At 36.5% G+C, this 21,574-nt stretch overlaps 1 protein-coding gene across 1 annotated transcript in view; it reads left to right on the top strand.

Moving 5' to 3' along the window:
- The window catches only part of MRTFB (myocardin related transcription factor B), a 92,972-nt gene that overhangs the window by 14,277 nt on the left and 57,121 nt on the right, over nucleotides 1-21,574 (top strand). Inside the window, exon 3 of the mRNA XM_063315177.1 lies at nucleotides 10,709-10,875. Coding sequence (XP_063171247.1) covers nucleotides 10,722-10,875 — 154 coding nt within the window. The 5' untranslated portion in view covers nucleotides 10,709-10,721. The remainder of the gene's footprint in view (nucleotides 1-10,708; nucleotides 10,876-21,574) is intronic.

Below are 21,574 nucleotides of genomic sequence, written 5' to 3'. Positions count from 1 at the left end.
AACGGTAGTATATAGTTTTACCAGGATCAGCTCAGATTATTTGCAGAGCCTAATAAAAGGTGCATCTGTTTTGAAATTACATTTCTAACAGACCATTATAAGTATCGGAAATTTTACTTAACCTTTTAAAATGACTGCCTTATTAGTACGGATTCTGCAAAACCTGGGGGCAATTAACACCATATTAAAATGTAACACATCAATTTAAAATGTAAAATCAGATATTGAGTTTAGAATATTCTACAGAAATGTGACCTATAAATTAATATCATATTTAACAAAAGTTTTATTTTTACCAGTCTGATTTAAAAAGCTAGTTATCCTGAGCTACATTTTTCACAAGGACATTTGCCTACAAAAAAGAATCCTCCTTATCACAAGACTCACATTGGTAAAGACTTTTTCTAATATAAAAGGGATTTAAGTTTTAAGGAATGTTGGATTGTGCTTGGAAACAAATTGGAAGCCAAAACGTGTTCTCTTAATGCAAATTTTGCATGCTATTAGTGATTTGCTCCTTGTACTTCATGACCTGTTAATTAACAGAAAGTTTTGAAGAATCTCCAAATGTGGCCCCAATTAGAACATGCTATAATAATTTATTTTTATTGGTTATGAAGGCACAAGTATTACCAGGTTTGTAAAATATTTGTCATGGTTTTCTAGAAGCATGTGTCATTAACAAAAAAATATTTCTGATTGTAGCAGCCATCTAAGGGTCCAAGACTTGCCCAGATAGCAGAAGAATTCCACCAATCCCCCTCTTCACACCTGAAGCTCAGGCTCATTCAGGGAAAGCTCAAGTCATAAATCCTCTCGGTCATCTTGAGAGGATGAACTTTGATTTATTCACCCTCATCCACTTGGTACTCATTTCAGCATTTCCTCTGTTTTATTGAAAAGCAGAAACAGAGCTAAGTCTTCAGATCATTAGATTAACTGTCTTTGAAATGGTATATAGGTGTGATAAAGCATAGGGGATAACATAATCTCAAAGGATTGAGCAGCAAGCTCACAGCAGTAACTTTTGACATCTGCCTGAGAAATAGGAGCAGAATCATTACAATAAAGTGTTTCCGACTCCCAGCTCTACCATAGGACATGGTATCACAATCAATAGTATGGAAGGCAGCTGAGATGTTCTGGAGAATCAGAAGCTTTATTTATTTATTTATCAAATTTGTCACCACCCATCTCCTCCCCCCAGAGGGACTCTGGGCAGTTTACAACAATAATAAAACAATAAATATACAATAAAATTACGATCTATAAAAATAAAGTATCTAAAATAGAGTTACAAGTAAACAATAATTATAAAAATAGAATCAAATGGCCAATAATAACTTAGTCCTTGTATGCGGTGAGCACTCTAGGGTGCTAGCCATCCCCAAAGATGATGACTCCCCTCCCCAAGCCAGGTGGCAGAGCCAGGTCTTCAAATTCCTCCAGAAGGCCAGGAGCAATGGGGCTAACATCACCTCCAGGGGCAAGGTGTTCCAGAGAGAAGGCTGCAGAGAAGGCCTGCCTCCTGGACCCTGCCAGACAGAATTCTCTTACCGACGTGGTCCATAGCATGCCCTCTCTGCATGATTGGGTGGGACGGGTTGACATAACGGGGAAGAGGCAGTCCCTCAAGTAGCCTGGCCCCATGCCATGTAAGGCTCTAAAGGTGATAACCAACACCTTGAATTGGACCCGGAAGCAAACCAGTACCCAACGCAGCTTGTGCAGCAAAGGTGTTACACGTGTCCTTCTAGATTGCCTGCGCAGCTGCATTCTGGACCAGTTGTAGCTTGTGGATACTCTTCAAGGATAGCCCCATGTACAGCGCATTGCAGTAGTCTATATGGGAGATGACTGGGCCATGAGTGACTGTTCGAAGGCCCTTTTGGTCCAGGAAAGGGCATAACTGGCGCACAACACGGAGTTGAGCAAAGGCCTTCCTGGCCATGACTGCCACCTGCTCTTCAAGCAGGAGTCATGAGTCCCCAAGTTATGCACCAGCTCTGTCTGGGGCAGTGCAACCCCATCCAGAACTAAAGATGACAATTTCCCAGATACCAAGGAGCCATTAATCCACAGCCACTCTGTCTTACCAGGGTTCAGTTGAAGCCTGTTGTTCCCCATCCAGACCCCTACAGCCCCCAGGCACGGAGAGAGGGCGGTCACAGCATCACTTACCTCACCTGGGATGGAGATATACAATTGAGTATCATCAGCTTATTGATGATACCTCATCCCATGGCATATCTCCTGGCAGCAAGTAATACGTTAAGCCAAGCAGGATAGTTTCAGTCTGAAAACAAGTCTGAAGCCAGATTGAACTGGATCACAATCTGCATCTTCCAGAAGTCCATAGTGTTCTGTGGCTACCATCTGCTTGATAACTTTTGCCTAGGATAATCAGGGAGTGTCTGGTAATTATTTAGGTGCGAGGGATCTAAATGTCCCCTCCCCTGCAAAATGTTTAGAGTTCCCAGGGAAGCAAGTGCAAATTCCTTCTAATGATATATCACCACTATTCTATCTAATACAAGCCAAATCTAATACAAGCAATGTTACTTTGAGCACTTTGGTCATCTTTGGCAGAACTCAGGTGCCTCTGCCAGGTGAAGTAAGTAGCTTCAATGAAGAGGTTCTTCTTAGTTGTGGGTCCTCAACTTATGGAATGTCCATCCTAGAGGCGCGTCTGGCAGTTTAGTGCCATGCGAAGACAATCCCTTCTTGCCAGTATTTTTAGATTTGTAGTCAAATTAATTTTAAGTGATGACAGTATATGGCAGTAGTAGCGTTTATGTTTTATCTGTTTTTCTATGTCATGTATTCATTGTGGTTTGTTGTTACTCTGGTTTTAATGTTCTTAGCAATATTACAGTATTGAGAGAAAAACTAAATAGTGAAGTGGGTGAAAATCACCACCACCACCACTACTCCTATTTACAGAGCGCATTAACATGCCTAGAATAAAACACCATATCCAAAAATCAGATGTAACATACATTGGCTAGTTTCAACATAGAGGCTGCTTTAAGATGGTGCCACAGGGGCATGGCATGGCATGGCTTGCTTTCCTCCCCCTTTAAAATTGCTTGAGATACAACTTTTTCATTTGTTGTTATGTGGCTTTGTTATCACTGAATCAGTTCTGAAAGGAGTCATACTGCTTATGGCTTTGTGGGAAGCCACAGATTTTATGTAGTATATGCTTTTAATAAAATCAAGGGTTCCTCTGCTCCTCCTCTCCCATATTTAATGATCTCAGCTGCCTTGTAAGACAATGGCTAATCTAAAATCACCAAGTGCGCTTCCTGAGTAAGTAGGGATTACTTCTACTTTCTTGCTCATGATAGGCAACCATGGTGTAACTAGTCTGTCGACCAGACCAGTAGTTATTGGTGGAGTTCACATGCAAGAGGTTTTTGTCAAATCAGTGTTAGACGTAGCAAAGGATTTTAAGCAAAACATGTACAGATGTTCCATTATGCCTCTTTTTAGAATTTGGTAGTAAACATTGAAATTACAGTTAAGTGTGAGCTTGCTTGCTCTGTGGAGTCGTTATATCACTTCTGATCAACTAAAATGCTTCTATAATTAACAGCATTGGTTTTTGGTACTCAAAAATCTGTTTTAGGTAGTGAACATATGAATGTAGTTACATAGTCCTCTGATAATGGCAGTCATATAAATATACTTGATAAAGATTCGGGGTTTTGTTTTTGATGACAGTAGAAGAGGAAGATGGTGTAAGAGCTGGTATAAAGTCTGTGAATGCTGCTTGTAGTGTAGGTGTGTGTTTTAACTAAGAACTGGGAAAAATGCAAGTTGTATATCACCATTATGGAATAAAAGGTAAGAAATTCAAAAGAAATATTCAAGATTAAATGTTAACTTTAATTGTTAATTTTGAGTAGTAGTTTCCAGTACTGCAATAAGTAAAGTGGTCAGTTTCCAAGGAAGCAGATTCTTAGGGCATGCATCTGTTGCAAACTGAAAGTAATTACAGTGGTATAAATCACAATGATGAAAATGTGTGGGAAGCATGTTCTATGCTTCAAAAGTATTATTCATGCCCTCTATTAATATAATGGGTAAGTAGTGTATTGATATGCTAAACAGCAATTTTGAGGACGGGGGTGCAAGAATAAATAATCCTGTAGAGGCAGCTCTTCATTAATTAAAAGAAAAGTACAGCTTCCTCAATAACTGCAAACCAGCGTGGACAAGTGCTTTGCGCAGATGCTGTCAAGAAATGGTGATAGAGAACAAGCTGTCATCCTACAAATCTTCTTACACAAGAGAAAGAACTGCTCCTTTGCTTCATTCCTATTTTCATTGTAGGTATTTGTTCTGTTCATGCCCTGAACCCAAGACATACATTGTTTGTGGCATTAGGATGGGACAGAGAGCAGGAAAGCCATTGTGGGGCTGAATACTACTCCTGTTGGTACTGGAAGCACTTGACTGAATCAGAGGAGCCACCGCTGATGTTTCCCAGTAAATATCTATCTACCTATCTACCTATCTACCTATCTAATTTCTTCCCCACCCATTTCATATTACAATGACCAGGCAGTCTATAGAATTGTATCTCAGTTGGAGGTGGAATTTTAGAATTCAAATAAAGGGTTGCTCTAGCAGCTACAGGGAATTGAGATAAGGGATATCCTCTGAAGCTTGAGCTAGCTTGAAATTATAAAGACTGTGGGGGAGTTTGGTCACTGGGAAATTACTTCTAATCTAGATAAATATTTGCTTTCCTGTATATCAGCATGCACAAAATGTGCTTATGTATTTGAGGCTGAAATAAAGTAGGTTCATTCTTTTAGAATAAACATTGTTGATGAAATTTCCACTGCAGAATAGACCTGCTCAAAAAGCAGCTGGAAATGTGCTTGTTGTACAGATAGGAAACAAAACTGAACTTCCTTCCTCTGTAGTTTGATTCTAATGTTTTCCTCACTTTGTTTGGTTTAAGAGCTTGCTGGATATGAATCAATAGAGCAACACCTGCAAGTTGCTTTTAAGTGGAAATATCTGGCTAGCTAAGCATAACAGTGAAATCATAAATAAACTTAACCAGCAAATGTCCACCAGCATTGGGAGAATGCAGGCATGTTAGCAGCAGTATGGATGATCCTAAATGTAGAAGGGAAGATATTGTAAGAGAATATGGATTTTTGAAATTCGAGTTTATCCCAATGTAATGGAAGAGGTTATACCACCTTGTTAAGTAAACACTACTTGGCATAGTTCATCTGAATCACTCAGACTGCTACTTCCTTAACAAAGCAAAACATTTTGTTATTTTACAGTCTTTTTTGTTAGCACAGTTGAGATACAGTCAACAGTGGTGGTGTATCTTGAGTCCTTGTTAGCCATGGTTTGAGATACAGTTTGAATAAAATAAAAGATTGGCTTGGAGACCAGAGAGGTAATGTCTGTATGCTTAGAACTGGAATGAACTCAGCCTGATGACTGCTATTAACATATGGTGATGGTCATATGTTTACATGGATAGGTTTAATGATGCCTGCTAGTTTCGAGGTCTGTATGCTACTTTCAGAAACAAAGGAAGCAAATCTTAGATAATAGTTGCTAAGGAATAGTCATAAAGAAGGCTATGGCCTGCTTGTGGGTTTCTACGGACATCTGGTTGTTACTGTGTGGTCAGAACGCTGAAGTAGACAGATCTTCACCTGATCCAAAAGAGCTCCTCTTAAGGTCTTGTGTTTGCTGCTAATGGTTTGTCCTTAGCATTTAACATGAGCCATTGTCCATTATTTCTGTAGTACCTACCTTAAGAAAAAGATGGGTTATGTAATATTTTGTCTGGTTAAACAGGTTTGGAATACTATTTCTTCCCTACATAATATCTCTGAGAGTTAATGATGTTTAGTGTTTTTTCCTTGTATCTGTTTCCTAGGGAGCTGTTTATTGTGTATGCTCAAAAAGGCTACATGTAGCACTTTAAAGACTAAGTTTTGTGGAGTAGTGCTTATTTAACTTAATTGTGATCAAACAGTTTTTAGTAAATCCTTCTACCTAGCATGCTTTGTTTAGTTTGTAGAATTAGAATTTGTCAAAGTGGAAATTAGATACTTGGAAGAGTAAACCTTGTGGAACATGTGCTGCGTTAAATTTTAGATATGGAAGTCTCATAGTTGCTTTTTTTAAAAAAAAAGTGGGATTGGAAACCCCAGCCTACCGGGTAGCTGCATATTTGTTTCTTGAGTTAGGAAAAAAAGCATAATTCATTTTTTTCCTGGGTTGACACCTTAAAATCTTTTTGTTGGTGGCTCCTAAATAAGTTAACTTGGTGCCTGAATGTTTTTCCAGTTCTGTGCCTGAGGAGTGAAAACTCACTGTTGAATTTTGGTTTCTTTGAAATTTGCAAGAGTGTCTAGTTCTGCATTGGAGATATTTGGGAATGTGCAGCTTAATTATTGCTCCCCTCCTTGACCAGCTAAATTTTTTCATTCTCTTTGCAACAGTTGTTCTGTTCTGCATATATCTAATGTAACAGTAGTTTCTAAAGAGTTTGTTCGCGTAATCTTTTTCTTACTCATACAATTTGCCTTCCTCTAATAATGATTCTTTTTATATTACATGTAACCATAGTAATGAGAATTGGAAGCAACTGTTGCTAGGTACCATATTTTAATGCCTTCATTTGCGTATTTCAATAAGCGGGCCTCTTTGCGTAACAAATATAGTAAAGATAGTTAAAACATGAGTTATATCATATAGTTAAGCACTTCAATCAGAGGAAGTTTGGAATTTTAAAGCAAGAGGCTAATTTGCCTATTTAAAAGGGTTCTAGTTTTATTCAGTTTATTCAATTTCAAATGGTGGCAAATGTACAGCACTGTTGATTTGTTATCAGATAGATTTCTTGAACCCCAATAGTTTTAGTAGAATGTAGACTCGTATGAGTTTGTGCAATTAAAATGAACATCTTAATGATATATAAGATGCTGAAACTACCAGGATAGCAATTTACATTTATCTTAGAATTTTAATAGGGATTCTGCTCTGAAATGGCTCTTCTAATGAGTTATCTGTTTGAATGAGTGTGGGTGCTTGGGAGAATATATAATGACATAAAATGAGGCTGACAAGAGGAATATAAAAAGCTAATTATTAAGCAGTGAGCAACTGCATATTATTGTACATTTGGTTAAATTCCAAAATCACATTTTAATGTTTCTTTTCTCTATATGTAAATCCAGTGCCTAAGTTTAAGAGGAACTTTTGGCTGTTTATAAGCTATAAAAATGTGCAGTTTGTGAAATGCAGGAATGTTCCAGGTTCTAAGATCTGCCATCCTCCTCAAACCCTCCATTTCATACACACAAACCAACAAAATGGCTTGTAGTAAGTCCAGCAAAGAAAATGCTGGAAGCATATTGGACAAAGCATTCATAAGCTAAAGCAGAATGGTCTGATGTCAGAGTGTTCAGATGAGCACATCAAGGTCATGGTAGCATATATGAAAATGATTGGTAGTCAGTGAATAGAAGGAATAAAAAGAACACAGAAGAGTAGAGGGTAAGGAAGGCTGGAAAATGAAAAACACTTCAGAAGAAGAGTGAATCATAGATATAAAAAGAGAAAAGCTTAGCAAACAATACACCCACAATCTACCATGAGTACCGTTTTACTTTATCTTCTGATTACATGCTTCGAGAAATTATGTAAGAATTTAAACTTTTTTTGTTTTTTGCAGTGAACAAGTTGGTTATAAACTTCGACATCCTCTCCAGTACATGATAGGTTTAGCAGTAATAATGCCAGAGTTACCGTTCACCCAACATGCTGAACTTCCACTGCGTATCTGTTATCTATCAGTACTGTGTACAATATTTGCTCTCTCCTTCCATTTTGCTGTTGCCTTGCTCCAGCAGCAACAATCCAGGATTTGGCATTTAAACCTACTTTCCAGTTGCTTGTGAACCAAGGATTTTGGATCAGTGTTTCTAAATAAGCTAGGAGTTGTAAGCTAACTTCAAATTGGGTGTATCTTGGCTTTTCAGCTTTCCATTTTATTGAATGTGACCACTGTGAAAGATTAGGATAACCCTGCTTTTTTAAATTGTAGTTCTGAACTCCAAAGCAATCAGAATTTTTATCCCAATCCTTTTGTTCTAATTGAGCTTTATCCACGAAGCTTGAACACTGTCAAATAAAATATTTATTTCTTGTCTTCATCCCTCTTTTGTTGTAATAATCTTTGTAGCTAATTCATGTTATTTCTCGTTGATTAGTTAACATTAGCACCTCTTGTGTCCTTGGAGAAATGTATTTTATGTCAAGTCTAAAGTTAAATAGGCTATTGGTGACAACCTGGTCAATTTACCAGGCTGTGGTATCTTTGAAAAAGTAGTTTCTTTGGGGATTCTGTAACTCACATATTAACTAACAAACTGGATTGCCACCCAACGAACTATTTCCCTGAAAGTGGAATTAAATGTGCCAAGTCTAGTAACTATAATCTGATGCCTTTTCCTTAGATTGTGGATAGAGGAATGATGCAGAACAGACTGGGAAGCATTAGTGTCTTCTCCATCTGCCATTGCTTTGCATTATATTCCACTTAGGAGTTCAAATAAACACTCTGAAAGCTCCTTAGAGTAGGAAAATAGCCTGTATGAAAAGTCTAAAACCACCCTCCTTCTTTCCTCAGTTTTCTTCAGTTACTTTGTCTCAGGCATTTCTCAAGTTTAAAAAGGATTATGGCTGCCCATGTTTGCATACAACATTTATTTTGTTTCTGAATCAGTGTCTGCTTGGTTTTATACTTGAAGTAATTAAAACAGAACAGTAGATTAATGGTCTTCTCTGGCAACCAAGAATTCCACCTTGCTCTGCATAACATCTAGATTTGAGCAGTGGTTAATCTAGTTTATTGTTTTGTTTCTAAATGTCTAAATACTTGGGCTTAGCCAAAAAGGAGTGCCAGATAGCCCCCCTATAATCTTAAAAAAAAAAAAAAAATCATAGCAAAGAAGGAAAAGGAAATGGGGAAGGAAAAGGAAACACAGCAGCCAAGCATCAGTTTTTAATGTAGTTTCATGGATTTATAATGCTGCGATGGCTGTGAGTTACATAGGAAGGGCTGACTAATCTCCTAGAGCCCGATGTTGTTCCTTGCAACATAGCTTGTTCTAGTAGCTACTTAAAATGAGTAGCTAGTTATTGTAAGTAAATGTTTAGTGAATGTACCTATCTACCTGAAGTTACTAGGTCAATTAGTGTTACACAAAGCATTTTGCAAACAAGAATTTTGTATTATTGTATATTGTAGCTTTCTGGTTACAGCAAGATTTTTCCTGTAGAATCAAAGCTATGCTTGAGCAATTTTATCCTCAAATGGAGGAAAAGTGGATGTCACATATGAGCCAGCATTTTCATCCCTCTCTCGCTCTCTCTCTCTTTTTTTTTTGCACATTTTGAATTCTGTGTAGCAGAGGGATTCTGGGATTTGTATTCCAATGCAGTGTCCTTTTTGCTAAGCCTCATTCTTTCAACAGATTCTTAACCTCAGCATTATTTGTATATCCCAACATAGTTTGTTTTTAATTAGTCAAAATTTAGCACAAGCCAAGAATTCGATGTTCTGTCAAGACTGAACTATCTGTATTGTGTTTATAGGAGGTCCTTTGATTGGATTGAAGAGGAAGTATGCTGACAAAGCTGCTAAAGAAAAATTTCAGTGCCGATGTCTTGTAGATACATATGGTATCGTTCATCAAGAGATGATTGTTAAACATAGCACAATTTATTTTCAGCTTCACTATTTGGCTATTTGTACATTGTTGATTATTTTCTAATATAAAATGGAAGAAGATGCAAGTTCTGTATATGTTGCACATTGAACTAATCTGAAGTAGCCCGCTAACAGGATTCACACAACACTAACATAACACAATTTATTTGGTTTTGGGTTAGCTTATCTTGTATAAGCTTTGATTTGTATATCATGATTGATAATACATTAATGTGATGTATAAATCCAGCCAACTATGTCTTATTCAGCAGACCATGGTTTAGTGCAAGAAAACAAACCATTCACTTATTGGAAGGTATGCTTAACCGATAATTAGTAATCCCATGTGAAAGAATCATTGTAGTTAATCGATTTTAGGAGGTAAGTCATACTTTATTAAAATAATAAGTTTGTCAGAGAAATTGATTGTCCTATCCATTAAGATTTTATAAATCCCAAGAAACTAAAACCCATCAGGGGACTTTGATAGCAACAAAAATGGAGCTTGGGGGTAGAGTTTGTCCACCTATGCAAGAAGGTAGGAGGACATGGGCCGAAGTCTACGGGATGTGATTGTAGTCATAATGAGCAGAGCCATTTTTGAAACAAGGAAATATTTTAATGGCTGAGGTTGCTGGAGCTGGAGAAACAGAATTTGTAGCCAGAGTTACTAGCTGCCTATAAGAGTAGGAAAATACGAGGTACAAGTCATAGAGGGTGCTGACTGTTACGCTGAAGGATTTTTGCTGGACTTGGGTGAGGCAGTTGAATATTTGTGATTATTTTTTTGAACAGCTTTGTCAATATAAATAAAAAAAATAGGAGGAAGGCGTATTAGGTATGTTCACCGCCTTGAGTTATTTATAAAAATAAAGGGATAAAAATAAAATAAAAAAATAAATATGCCTTCAATAAGTCATTTTCTGTTGTCAGTATCTCTAGTTGCTTGAGCACAATGGAACATATGGGGACAGTGGACCCGGAAGATGATTCAGGATTATTACCACGCCTTGCACCTAGTCCTCACAGTGAAGCAGTTGCCCATGAATTTGAAGAACTCTCTTTGCAACCAAACCAGTATTTGCCTCCTCTCAATGAAAGGAAGAATGGTAAGTACACAACATGGCTGATACCAGGCTTAATTTCTTGATCTAAGTAACCTAGTCTTTGGTTTTATGCCCATTTACAAGATAAATGGCTGAGCGTTCTGTAATGTTGCAAAATGGGTCTCATTATTCTCTCCAAAATGTACTTTGATTTCCAGATGACCTTCCAGTGCTTATATAATATACTAAGTTCATCTAATGAATGCTTTATATATTTTAATATCTAGTTTTGGAATGTTAGTTTCATTGGGCATTTATAGAACTTAATGGCTGTTTGTTTTCATCTCTTACTTTACTGTTTCTTTTGGCAAGAAAACAGGTTTTAATCAGATCATGCCGAGTCTGAAAACTGAACATGTTTCCATTTGGTGTGGTCTTCATTCTTTGCATTTGTTTGGGAAAACGCACACTTGCATGTGGTCTTCTACTGCTGTTATTGCAAGCTTGTCAAATGATTTCCTACATCTTCTTAACAGCTGTTTTATTCTGGAATATCAGGGTTTATCTTGGAGATCTCAATTTACGACATCAGATTTTCTAACTTTGCATATTCCTAATAGTGAATTTAATTCTGCTTCTTTAGTTACCTTTATTTTATATATGGAGGTAGCTATTTGCCAGGGAATTGGAAATGATGTGTTAAAGAGGAATAATAACCCCCTGTTTCTATAGCAGTCCTGCCTAGCACAAGAATGAGGAGACAGTTGTTTGTGTCACTGTGGCTCATCCTTTCAGAAAAATTCAGATAGCAGTAGCGTTATGTGATGTGGTGCCTCTCTTACAGATTGTGGGCTTCTCTGTGGAAAGTCTGTGCTCATTAGGATTTGATAATGCTAGAACCACCCTGAAACAACGAATCTGGGATATAGATCTCCAAACAAATTTAAGTAAGGTGCTATACTCCAATAACTGTCATTTTCTTCTGGAAGGGTTTGTTCTAGCTTCTTATCTATCATCTATCACAATTTTGAAATTTCATAAAGCTTTCACTTTAGCCAGGCCGGACACACTGCCCTCAGCAGTCCTTTTTGGACGTTTTAAGGGTACTTCTATGCACTTTCAACTATGTCCATGTGGTGACGGCTCAATAGAAACCCTAAGCCATATGTTGTTATATTGTTCCCTATATAAGGATTCTAGATGGATCCTTATATATATCCATTACTGAAGAAATTTCAAGGCAGGGAGAGTGACTTCTATCTAATGTTACTTCTTTCGGACGAGCACCCAAAAATATCCTCCCAGGTTGCCCAGTTTTGCGCTACCATCTGCACAATATGCCGCACCATCACTTAGATTTTGAATTTCTTAACATTGTATTTTATTTCAATTCATTTTATTTTCATTCTTAATTAATTTTGGATTGTAGTATATTAATTGGTTTTGTTTATATAAATATATGTATTAATGTAAGATTCTTGCTATTGTATAGTTTTATTGTGTCTGGCCTTAGGGCTGTAATAAGCTTGAAGATGATGATTGTGGGACCATGATTATATTCATGTCCCGTTGAAAGTACTGTAATGCAGTGCTGGGTCAGGCAGTTGTCTTCATCTGCTTTAATAATGCCAAACTTAATGCAGTTCTAAATTGTATTGGAGCCAATACTTACTTGAGAATGTACTGTTAAAACAGTAGTCCTGTGTGGCTTTATTTGGAAGTCTAGCTAAGCAGAGGGAATCAATTTACTATACCCACAGTATTTCTAATCTTCTCTGGCCTTGTCCCCTTCAGCATAGGGAAGTTGGCTTTATGCAAAGAAGTTCTAGCAAGTCCATTCAGGTCTTGAAACTGGATGCTTAGAATTTATAGCATATAATTGGCAAAGTATTCTGAACTATCTGGATTTCTTCCAACAAGCTTTTCATCCTAGTTTTTGAGTAGGTTTTGTTATAATCCTTTTTGCAGCCTGAAATGGATTATTCATCCTTTGCTTGTTGTGGCTTGATTTTTGCAGTTCATATTAAGAATAAGCAGGGTTTTTTGGGGGGGGAGCAAAAGACCCCCAAACCATTTCTTCTGAATGTTGGTGGAGGTGCTTGTGTACAAAACTTTTATTTGATTAAAAAATACAGGTCAAACAGTGATAGATTCCAGGTTTTAGAAAGTAGCTTTCTATATTCAGCATTTACTTCTTTCCTTTTAGTTTTCCTATTTGACTGAAAATCTGTTCTGACAAAAATCTCTATGTCTTAACAATACCGTAGTATCAGATGTGGCAGAAGTATATTGTCTGGAGCCCGCCAATTTTTTGTCCCTATTTGAATATATGAACTGTTATTGCAGAAACTAATTTGTCAACTGTATCTTTTGGGCTTCTTTAATGGAATTTGATACATTTCTAAATATCCTTAAATACAGACAATGTATTTTTCCATTGCTGCTTTAGTTTGAAATGTAGAGTTTAAAAACAATGTTGTATATCTTGTCTATTGGAATTCAGTGTGTCATGAGGCATTGCCTTTTTTCTGTCATAAAAACACATGTTTAAAGTTCATTTATCTTCTCAGCATGAGCTTAGGAAATTCAGTATGTTAATGTATCCAGAGCCCATAGGGAATTCTACACAAATTAGAAGTGGTCCAAAAGGAAGTATGACATTTTCTGGCCTCTAAGCTAGTTGTTGTTTTATATAGTTGAGTACAAATCAACTGTTGGCAAGATAAGTCTTCCAAAAACGTAATTCCTCCAGAGTCTTTTCATCAAAAAGCTTTTAGTACTGATCCGAGATTTTGATTTTGAAAGTTACTTTGCTTACAGATATTCTTCAAATTCTTTATTCTCCAGCTTTCATTTTTAAAAATAACTTTTTAACCTTCATAATCACAAGTTCACTGAGATGCAGTTCCTCCTCACAGTCTTTGAATGAGAAAAACATATATTGTATTGAATAAATTGATGTCCTGATATGCAAGCCTGTCTCTTAAATCCAAAGTTCTGTTTTCTCCTCCTCCTCCTCCCACATTTTGTGATCAGTGCTCTTCCATTATATAAATACAGTATGTAATTATAATTACTGTAAATATCAGAAGAACACTGCAAGAAGCAACACAAAAAGCAGGTAAAATCCTTTGTAATAAATGCATTCAGCTCTACGAAACAAAATCTTTTGTCTTCCCAGTTTTTGTTGCACAAATAATTTGAAGAGACTTGTAGTTTCAGTCTCATTTCCATGAAAATAAAACACAACTTTAAGCTTTGTTTCAGAATTTTATATACTACTCTAATCATTTGGAGTTTTACATAGGCCAATATTTGGAAAATATACAAGATTGCCAGGAAATTTATCTGAAGTATTTAAAAACTATATTCAGTTATAATGCAGGAAACCTTGTTTTAATGATGTAATTGGCGGTGAGGGATGTTTACTATATGGGAACATCCACTGAAAGAAAGAAAAAGTTATTGCAGGGAATTATGTCATTTATGTGATCGTTATGCAAATGACATAAATTATGTCATTTGCTGGAATGTTATTTACAAGTGAAACTTTGGGCCACTGCATGCAAATTCTGTTTCATTGAGGACCAGTAATTTGGGGTTTTTTGAACTATTTTAATTTCAATTAATGGAGAATATATAATAAAATATAATATAATATAATATGTCAATTCTTTTTCAGTGCTGCACTTTTTCTCGGGGTCCAATATTGTAAAAATTGAGGGGGAGGAAACTGATGTGTGAAATCATTTTGACAACTAGCGTCTTTTATCTAAGCAATGACGTCTGTTAGCTTATAAGAAACGAGAAGGCAGATTTTGTATGTTCTATTTCCCATTTATTCTGTCATTGTTCTCAGTACTGCCAGTTCCCACAATTCTAGCATTCCCTGGGCATCTGTCAGTGTCTGCAAGGAACAGATTTCAAATATTAAAGCATGTGAAACGACCCACAGGCCAAACCTCAGTGGTCTCTAGAGAACTGGCCTCTAAAGTCAACTTTCTTCTGACATTTTCACAGGCTTCTTGAAGGAATTCCTGTAGAGTCATTCCATTTGGTAAACATTTAAGCTAAATCTCTGTCACTTTTAGTGAGATTTATTAGGGACTCTGTCCCCTTTCCTTAACAGAAGAACTAGAAATGCAGTTAAGGTCTAAATTTTAACAGCAAAAAATGTAAGAAAACTTTTGTACGGATATTGATATTTAATCTTAATGTAAGTTTCCAGACCTTTTTTTTGTGGATAAAAACATTGTTTATTTGGAAATTAATTTAGCATTTACTGAAAGTTTAAAAAAAACCCATGATGAACATTTTCCCAAAGGGAACCATTAAATTCAGGATGTTCCTTTTCCTGAATTATTTTTTTTAAAAAAAAGGCTTGAGAGTAGTGATTCTCCTTGGGTGAATGAGGTTTCACAAGTTTCAGTAAAATGACTCTTAGCATGCTAATATCCTAAAAATGACCTAAAGCAAAACAGTAACAGGAAAGAACTTCCAACGATTCAGATTTTTTTCCTTCATGTGGAATGCATTGCCACTTAGGCAAAATAATATATTCAACTGAGGTAGTATGTAAAATGCACAGATATAATAAAATAGTGCTGTGAATAAAATTGCCATGAAGATTCCTGGGTATTTATGATTAGGGGGAAAGGGAAAGCTTTACATTATGTTCAGGAAGCATATGTAAGGTGTTTTTGTAAAATACTTAACCAGGAAAGCCCATTGAAATGAGACATCAAAGTGAGACTGGCAGGAGACTTTTTAGACGTTTGTTCTCACACCATGGTGTCGTTGGAATATGGATTTTAAACGAGCATTTTGTGTATGCATGTGTAATTGTGTGTGTGTGTGAAAGGTTACCTTTCCTTCTGCCCACAGTACAGGTCTGATTTGGGCTACTTCTGCCCCCTATTGAAAACAGCAACAAGCCAGACAATAATGCAATCAGACATTTTACATATAGTAAGTGTATTTTAGTTTCGCCCTTAAAATAAATAGTTTTAATGCTATATTTCAATGAGTAAGTCACAAGGAAAATCCAAGATGAATGTTTGTGATTATTCCTTACATGTATACTGTATGTGATACAAATCCCCTGAAAGGGAAGGAAAAATGAATGGAACTAGCTTTATAATATTAATGCAAGCATTTTTGAAAAGAGTTAGGGATTTCTAAAGCCTTTTCAAATATATGAGGTTTAAGCATATGATTAAGTTCATGAATTAGACAATCCCATCATTCTTCTGATTCTGCATAATGTGTTTAGATGGGGTATTAATTTAGGTTTGACCAATTCTTTATTCCCTCGATCAATAATTCTTTATTTTGAAAAACAAAATTATGAATAACCATCATGGGCACTTTTTAAAATTAAGGATAGAAACGAAGTGCTTTAGTGAAGGCTACTCTGTTTTTGTAGTTTTTTTCTCCTTAGAATATAAAAGTAAATGGAAAAATTGTATCCCCTGGTATGGGCTATTGCTATTTAAAGACACAGAGATTAGGGATGCAATCCTATACTCAGTTTCCTGGAAGTAAGTTAATGGACTTAGACATGCTGAGGAAATCGTTTACAAAAAACACAGTGTTGGACTACGTTATACTTTCTCGTTTAAAATCTGTTTTTGGATTTCTGTCAGTTTCACAAAAAGAAAAAAGAGAAGTTATGAGAAGAGGTACAATGTACCCCATAAGGTATGATCCAAGTACTATTAATGGAAAGTTTATTCATTTACTTCATGTTTAACGCGGCAATAAAATTGTCCACATATGTTTCTGATTTCAGTTGTCATTTAATTGATACTTGGAATTGAGGTTAGCCATGCTCCCACACTTCTAGACAGACAGGGATTGTTGAGATAAGGATGATGAAATATTATTTCCTATACTGCATTTCTTGAGAGTTTCTAATGGCAGTTGCCTAAATGCAAAGCTGTATTATTTCTTGGCAATTAAGCCTGGCCTCTTGAAGGTAGACTATTTGTAGATGTATGAGAGAGTGACGTTAAAGAGAAGGACAGCACTTTTTGTTATATGTGTTATCACTTTGCACCATGTTCACTGGGAAGTCATGAATATGGTTAAGGTTCCATTTTTAACACATTATTTCTTATTGCAACCCCCAGTAGTTAAATTTGTATTTTTGCATATCTTGCTAAATTTTGGACTAGGCCTGAGGAACTCAGATCTAAGCTCTTGGCTGTAGAAGTTCACCTGGTGACTGTGAGCCCAGCATTCTTCTCTCCATTTTATCTCACAGGATAGTTATTGTGGGAAAATGCTATGTATACTGCTTTGGAAAAAAAGTGGGATATTGATCTAACTCGTAAGTACAGTAAACTTTGAAGCCGTTGTCCTGTTACAGTTAGTTAACAAAACAAAACATGTTAATTTTTAAAACCTGAATACTTTTGGTTTTGAGCGATCAGACTATCAGTTGAACTAAGAGTCTTTTTAGGGTACATTCATAAGACTTACCAAAGAAATACCTTTAAAATGTTCCTCTTCCTCATTCCCAATTGGCGTAAGAATGCTGTTTCATGTTGGCCTTGTAAAACCTGTGCAGTAATATTGCATGGTTGATAGAAAGGCCTGCTTGTAAAAAGAAAAATTGACAGGAGAAATTGACAGGCTTATCAGTTCTAGCAGTATCTGGAAAACAGCTTCAAATATCAGTTCATGGATTCCATCTAGAATCAGCTTTGCTGGTTTTGCTGGTTTCCTCTCAGTGCTGTTATCATTAAGGTTTTTTTTCTAAGAAGTGGAGCTCCTTAATTCACAAATAAGAGGTGTATAAATCTCATGTCTTCTGTGTCATCTTTAGCTTTAATTTCATTTAAAAGATTAGTAGTAATAGTAATAATGTTTATTTGGTCAATGACCAGGAACATAAAATTAATAAAAATAACAAATACAATCGAAGTAAGTCAAATGGGTATCATTATATATAGACAACTGTAAATTAAAACAATAGTAATATAATCTATAGATCCCTATTACAATAATATATTTATTTACCTAAATATTAGTAGATCCAATATATTAATACTGTATTGTAATACTATATTGTACAATATATCCTCAAAAATTTACTAGAAGGTAACTAAATAAAATATTGGCAAAAATCCCTACTTCTTTAACTGGTTTGCCTTATCATCATCGCTTCTCGGCCTTTTGGCTAAGATCATTTAAAAGATTCTTCTATCAGTATGTTTAAAGCCCTGCTCAAAAGTTGGGAAGTCAATTTGAGCAATCCCGAGTTATCTTATCTGGGAGAACTGAGTAGTTTTCCAGCAGAAGTCATAGTTGCTCAACCAGTTTCACCATCTCAAGAGGGGATAATAGGTTTCTTTGATGCAGTTGGGTAATCTCTTGTTAGGTTCTGTGTCTCTAAGCAAATTTTATTATTAACAGACCAAAGATTTTGTTTACATGACGTAAGCGTCATTTCTGCATTCTGCAAAATTGAGCTGTGTGATCTGATGACATTGCAATAGCATCTTGAACAGATGTGAGATAGTGGCATGTCAAGATGAATCCATTACTAACAGCATCTAGTACTGACAGCATAGTGCGTAGTAGAATGTGACACAGCAGTGATCAAGTCTGGGTACAGTGCATTTGAGAAACATATTTTAAAGTATTTCTGCCACCACAGAGCAAGCAACATAAGAATATAAGAAGAGCCTTATTAGGTCAAGCTAAAAGCCTTTTCCAAAACTTGGCATCTCACAATGGCCACCTACATAAATCCAGGAAGGATGGAAATTATTGCCCTTTTTTCGCTGTTGGTTCCACACAACTAGTAATTAAGACAGATTTTTGATTCTGGAGGCATTACTATAGTCTCCATAGATAGCCCTATCTTCTATGAAATGACTATCCATAATCACATCTGGCAGCATGCGATTCAGTACTAATCTTTATATTAAGAAAGTCCTAAATCTCCCTATAGTTAGTTTCAGGGGAAAATTCTGAAGGAGAGAGACAGATAATCCACATGTTCTATGTCATACATGATTCTGTATAATTCTATCATATTTCCCCTTACTTTCCTTCTTTCTAAGCAAAGAAACCCCAGCATGTAATTGTAAGGGAACTATATTCAAAGAGGGAGGGGGAAGTCAGTGGCTGCTTAACAACGTTCTGTTGTTCATGGTAGAGCAGAAATCCTTGGGACTGCTTCTATATTTTTTAAATTTTTATATAAAAATCCAGTGTTAGTGATTGAACCAGGCAGTATAAAAGTACTATAAATAAATAGAAATCTCCTAACAGAAGTACTATAGAGGAATAATATGTGATCTTGGTCAGTGCTATAAGAGTAAGTATAAATACTGTTAAACATAACAGAAGTTATCTTTTAATATTTAAGTAAATACATTTCTACTTCAAAATTATGTTTCGTTTCTATTGTTGGGGTTTTTTTTTGTTTTTAGCCCCCGTTTGGGAGCATTGTTCCTTTGTGAACCTGAAAATTCAACAGAGTAAGGGGAAATATGATAGAATTATACAAAATCATGTATGACAGAACATGTGGATTATCTGTCTCTCTTCAGAATTTTCCCCTGAAACTCCCCTGAAACATTATCAGTCTTCTTTGAAAATAAGTTGCTTTATTAACTCATTTCATAAAGCTGTCATTATTTATTTAATTGCATGTATTTATATCACCCCTTTTGCTCGGGGGCTCAAGGCACCATACCTGCATGTCCTCCTCTTATATTTTCTCCATGAGTTACCCTATGAGGTAATGTCCTAACAGCCAGGAACCACACTGAGACAAGGAATAGGTCTCTAGTGTTTTATTACTGCTACATAACAGAAAATCCTAACAAACTGAAGAAGTGTGGGAAAAACCCAGACAGATAAACCCCAAAGACTAAGGCGGGCCCGATCTGTGTCTCTTTGAATGGCTACCTAATTCCTCAGTACTACGCATGCGCTTTACAGCCTGGATGGGAGCCCCCTGCTCACCATCCTTACTCATGACAGGTAAGATGGGTTGTGGGTGACTTTCCCAGAGTTACCCAGTGTGCTTTCATCAAGAGAGGACTTGAATCTATATCCCTGTCATGAGCACTGATGGTGAGCAGGAGGGGGCCCCTATCCAGTGGGGGGAACGCATGCGTAGTAGAGAGAATTTGAGCTGTTGTTCAAAGAGACACAGAACAGACCCGCTTTGACTTTTGGGGTTTATCTGTATGGGTTTTCTCACGCTTCTTCAGTTTGGTAGGATTTTCTGTCTACTGTAGCAGTAATAAAACACTAGAGACTTATTCCTCATCTCAGCGTGGTTCCTGCTTGTCAGGACAATCCCTCTCTGCTGTTCCAACTCTTTAACCACTACACCACATTGGCCCTCAATTGTTGGTCCACTTTGCACCTTCAGATTTGCCAAAAAACCTACCCTTCTGAAAATTAATGATGCTTAGAGCCTTTGCACTGAAGATGTCCTAACAGCCAGGAACCACACTGAGACAAGGAATAGGTCTCTAGTACTTTATTACTGCTACATTAGACAGAAAATCCTAACAAACTGAAGAAGCGTGGGAAAAACCCAGACAGATAAACCCCAAAGGTTAAGGTGGGTCTGAACTGTGTCTCTCTGAATGGCTGCTTAACTCCTCAGTACTATGCATGCGTTTTCCCCCCTGGATAGGGGCCCCCTCCTGCTCACCATCAGTACTCATGACAGAAGGACTATGCTGTTAGAAAACTTTCCTTACGTTAGCACTTAAATTTATTTTGGTATCTGCTATTTCCAGTTTGGTGTAGTGGTTAAGGCATCAGGCTAGAAACCAGGAGACTGTGAGTTCTAGTCCCACTTTAAGCACAAAGCCAGCTGGGTGACCTTGGGCCAGTCACTGTGTCTCAGCCGTAAGAAGGCAATGGCAAACCATTTCTGAAAAACCTTACGAAGAAGACTGTAGGGATGTGCTCAGGCAGTCACCAGGAGTCAAAAACTGACTTCAAGACATAAATAAAGTAGACCTCCTTTCTCTTTGCCTAACAGTTAAATGAAGTTAATTTTAATTTGCAGATGGTTTCAGGGCTTGTAAACTTGGCTCTAAACTAGGGTGGCTCCTCTATAGTGCCTTTTTTCAAGAGAGAATTTCTCTGTCACTGCAGAGAAATTATTGCTGTTTCCTTGTATCTTAACATTCAGGAAAATACAGAATTGATCATTATTTTCTAAATCGCACCACTCAGGTATTTTCAGAATAATTCATTGGGTTCTGATGTATTTATTTAAACGGCCTTGGATTCCATTATTTCTGTTTTCCATAGTTTTTGTACTTCTCAGAGCCTGCATGCTTTGAAAGTATGTCATTACCTATGTAAGTAAAATCTCCAGGCTGCTTTCTCTCCCAAGTAATTTCTCTTTCATTTTCATGGTAAAAAAGCAAAACTTGTCTTTATCTTGGGAGACACAATGAAAAGTCATTCTAAAATTTCTTCTTTAATTTTTTTTTAAAAGATACTTCATGTTTTGAAAAAAAGTTTAATTTTGGAATGGCAATATCTTTTTGCACTAAGCAAGCAATCACAGAAAGAGCTTCTGCTATTGTAGTTATGCCAGCATTTCCATTAAGGCAGGAATAACTTCATTTGTTTGAATGCCAAGTGTTCTATCAAACTGTGCTGTTAATGTTACTTGGTAAAATGTTCTTGCTTTGAAATGATGTGGTGAAAATTGTCATGCCTGGGATCTTTTCAAAAGGCCTTATTCCTTAAAATGTATCTTCTGTATGTA

Source organism: Candoia aspera, chromosome 14, assembly GCF_035149785.1.
Source record: "Candoia aspera isolate rCanAsp1 chromosome 14, rCanAsp1.hap2, whole genome shotgun sequence".
NCBI classification, from domain to species: domain Eukaryota; kingdom Metazoa; phylum Chordata; class Lepidosauria; order Squamata; family Boidae; genus Candoia; species Candoia aspera.
Note: the sequence above shows the minus strand (reverse complement) of the source record. Positions and strands in the feature narration are given on the sequence as shown.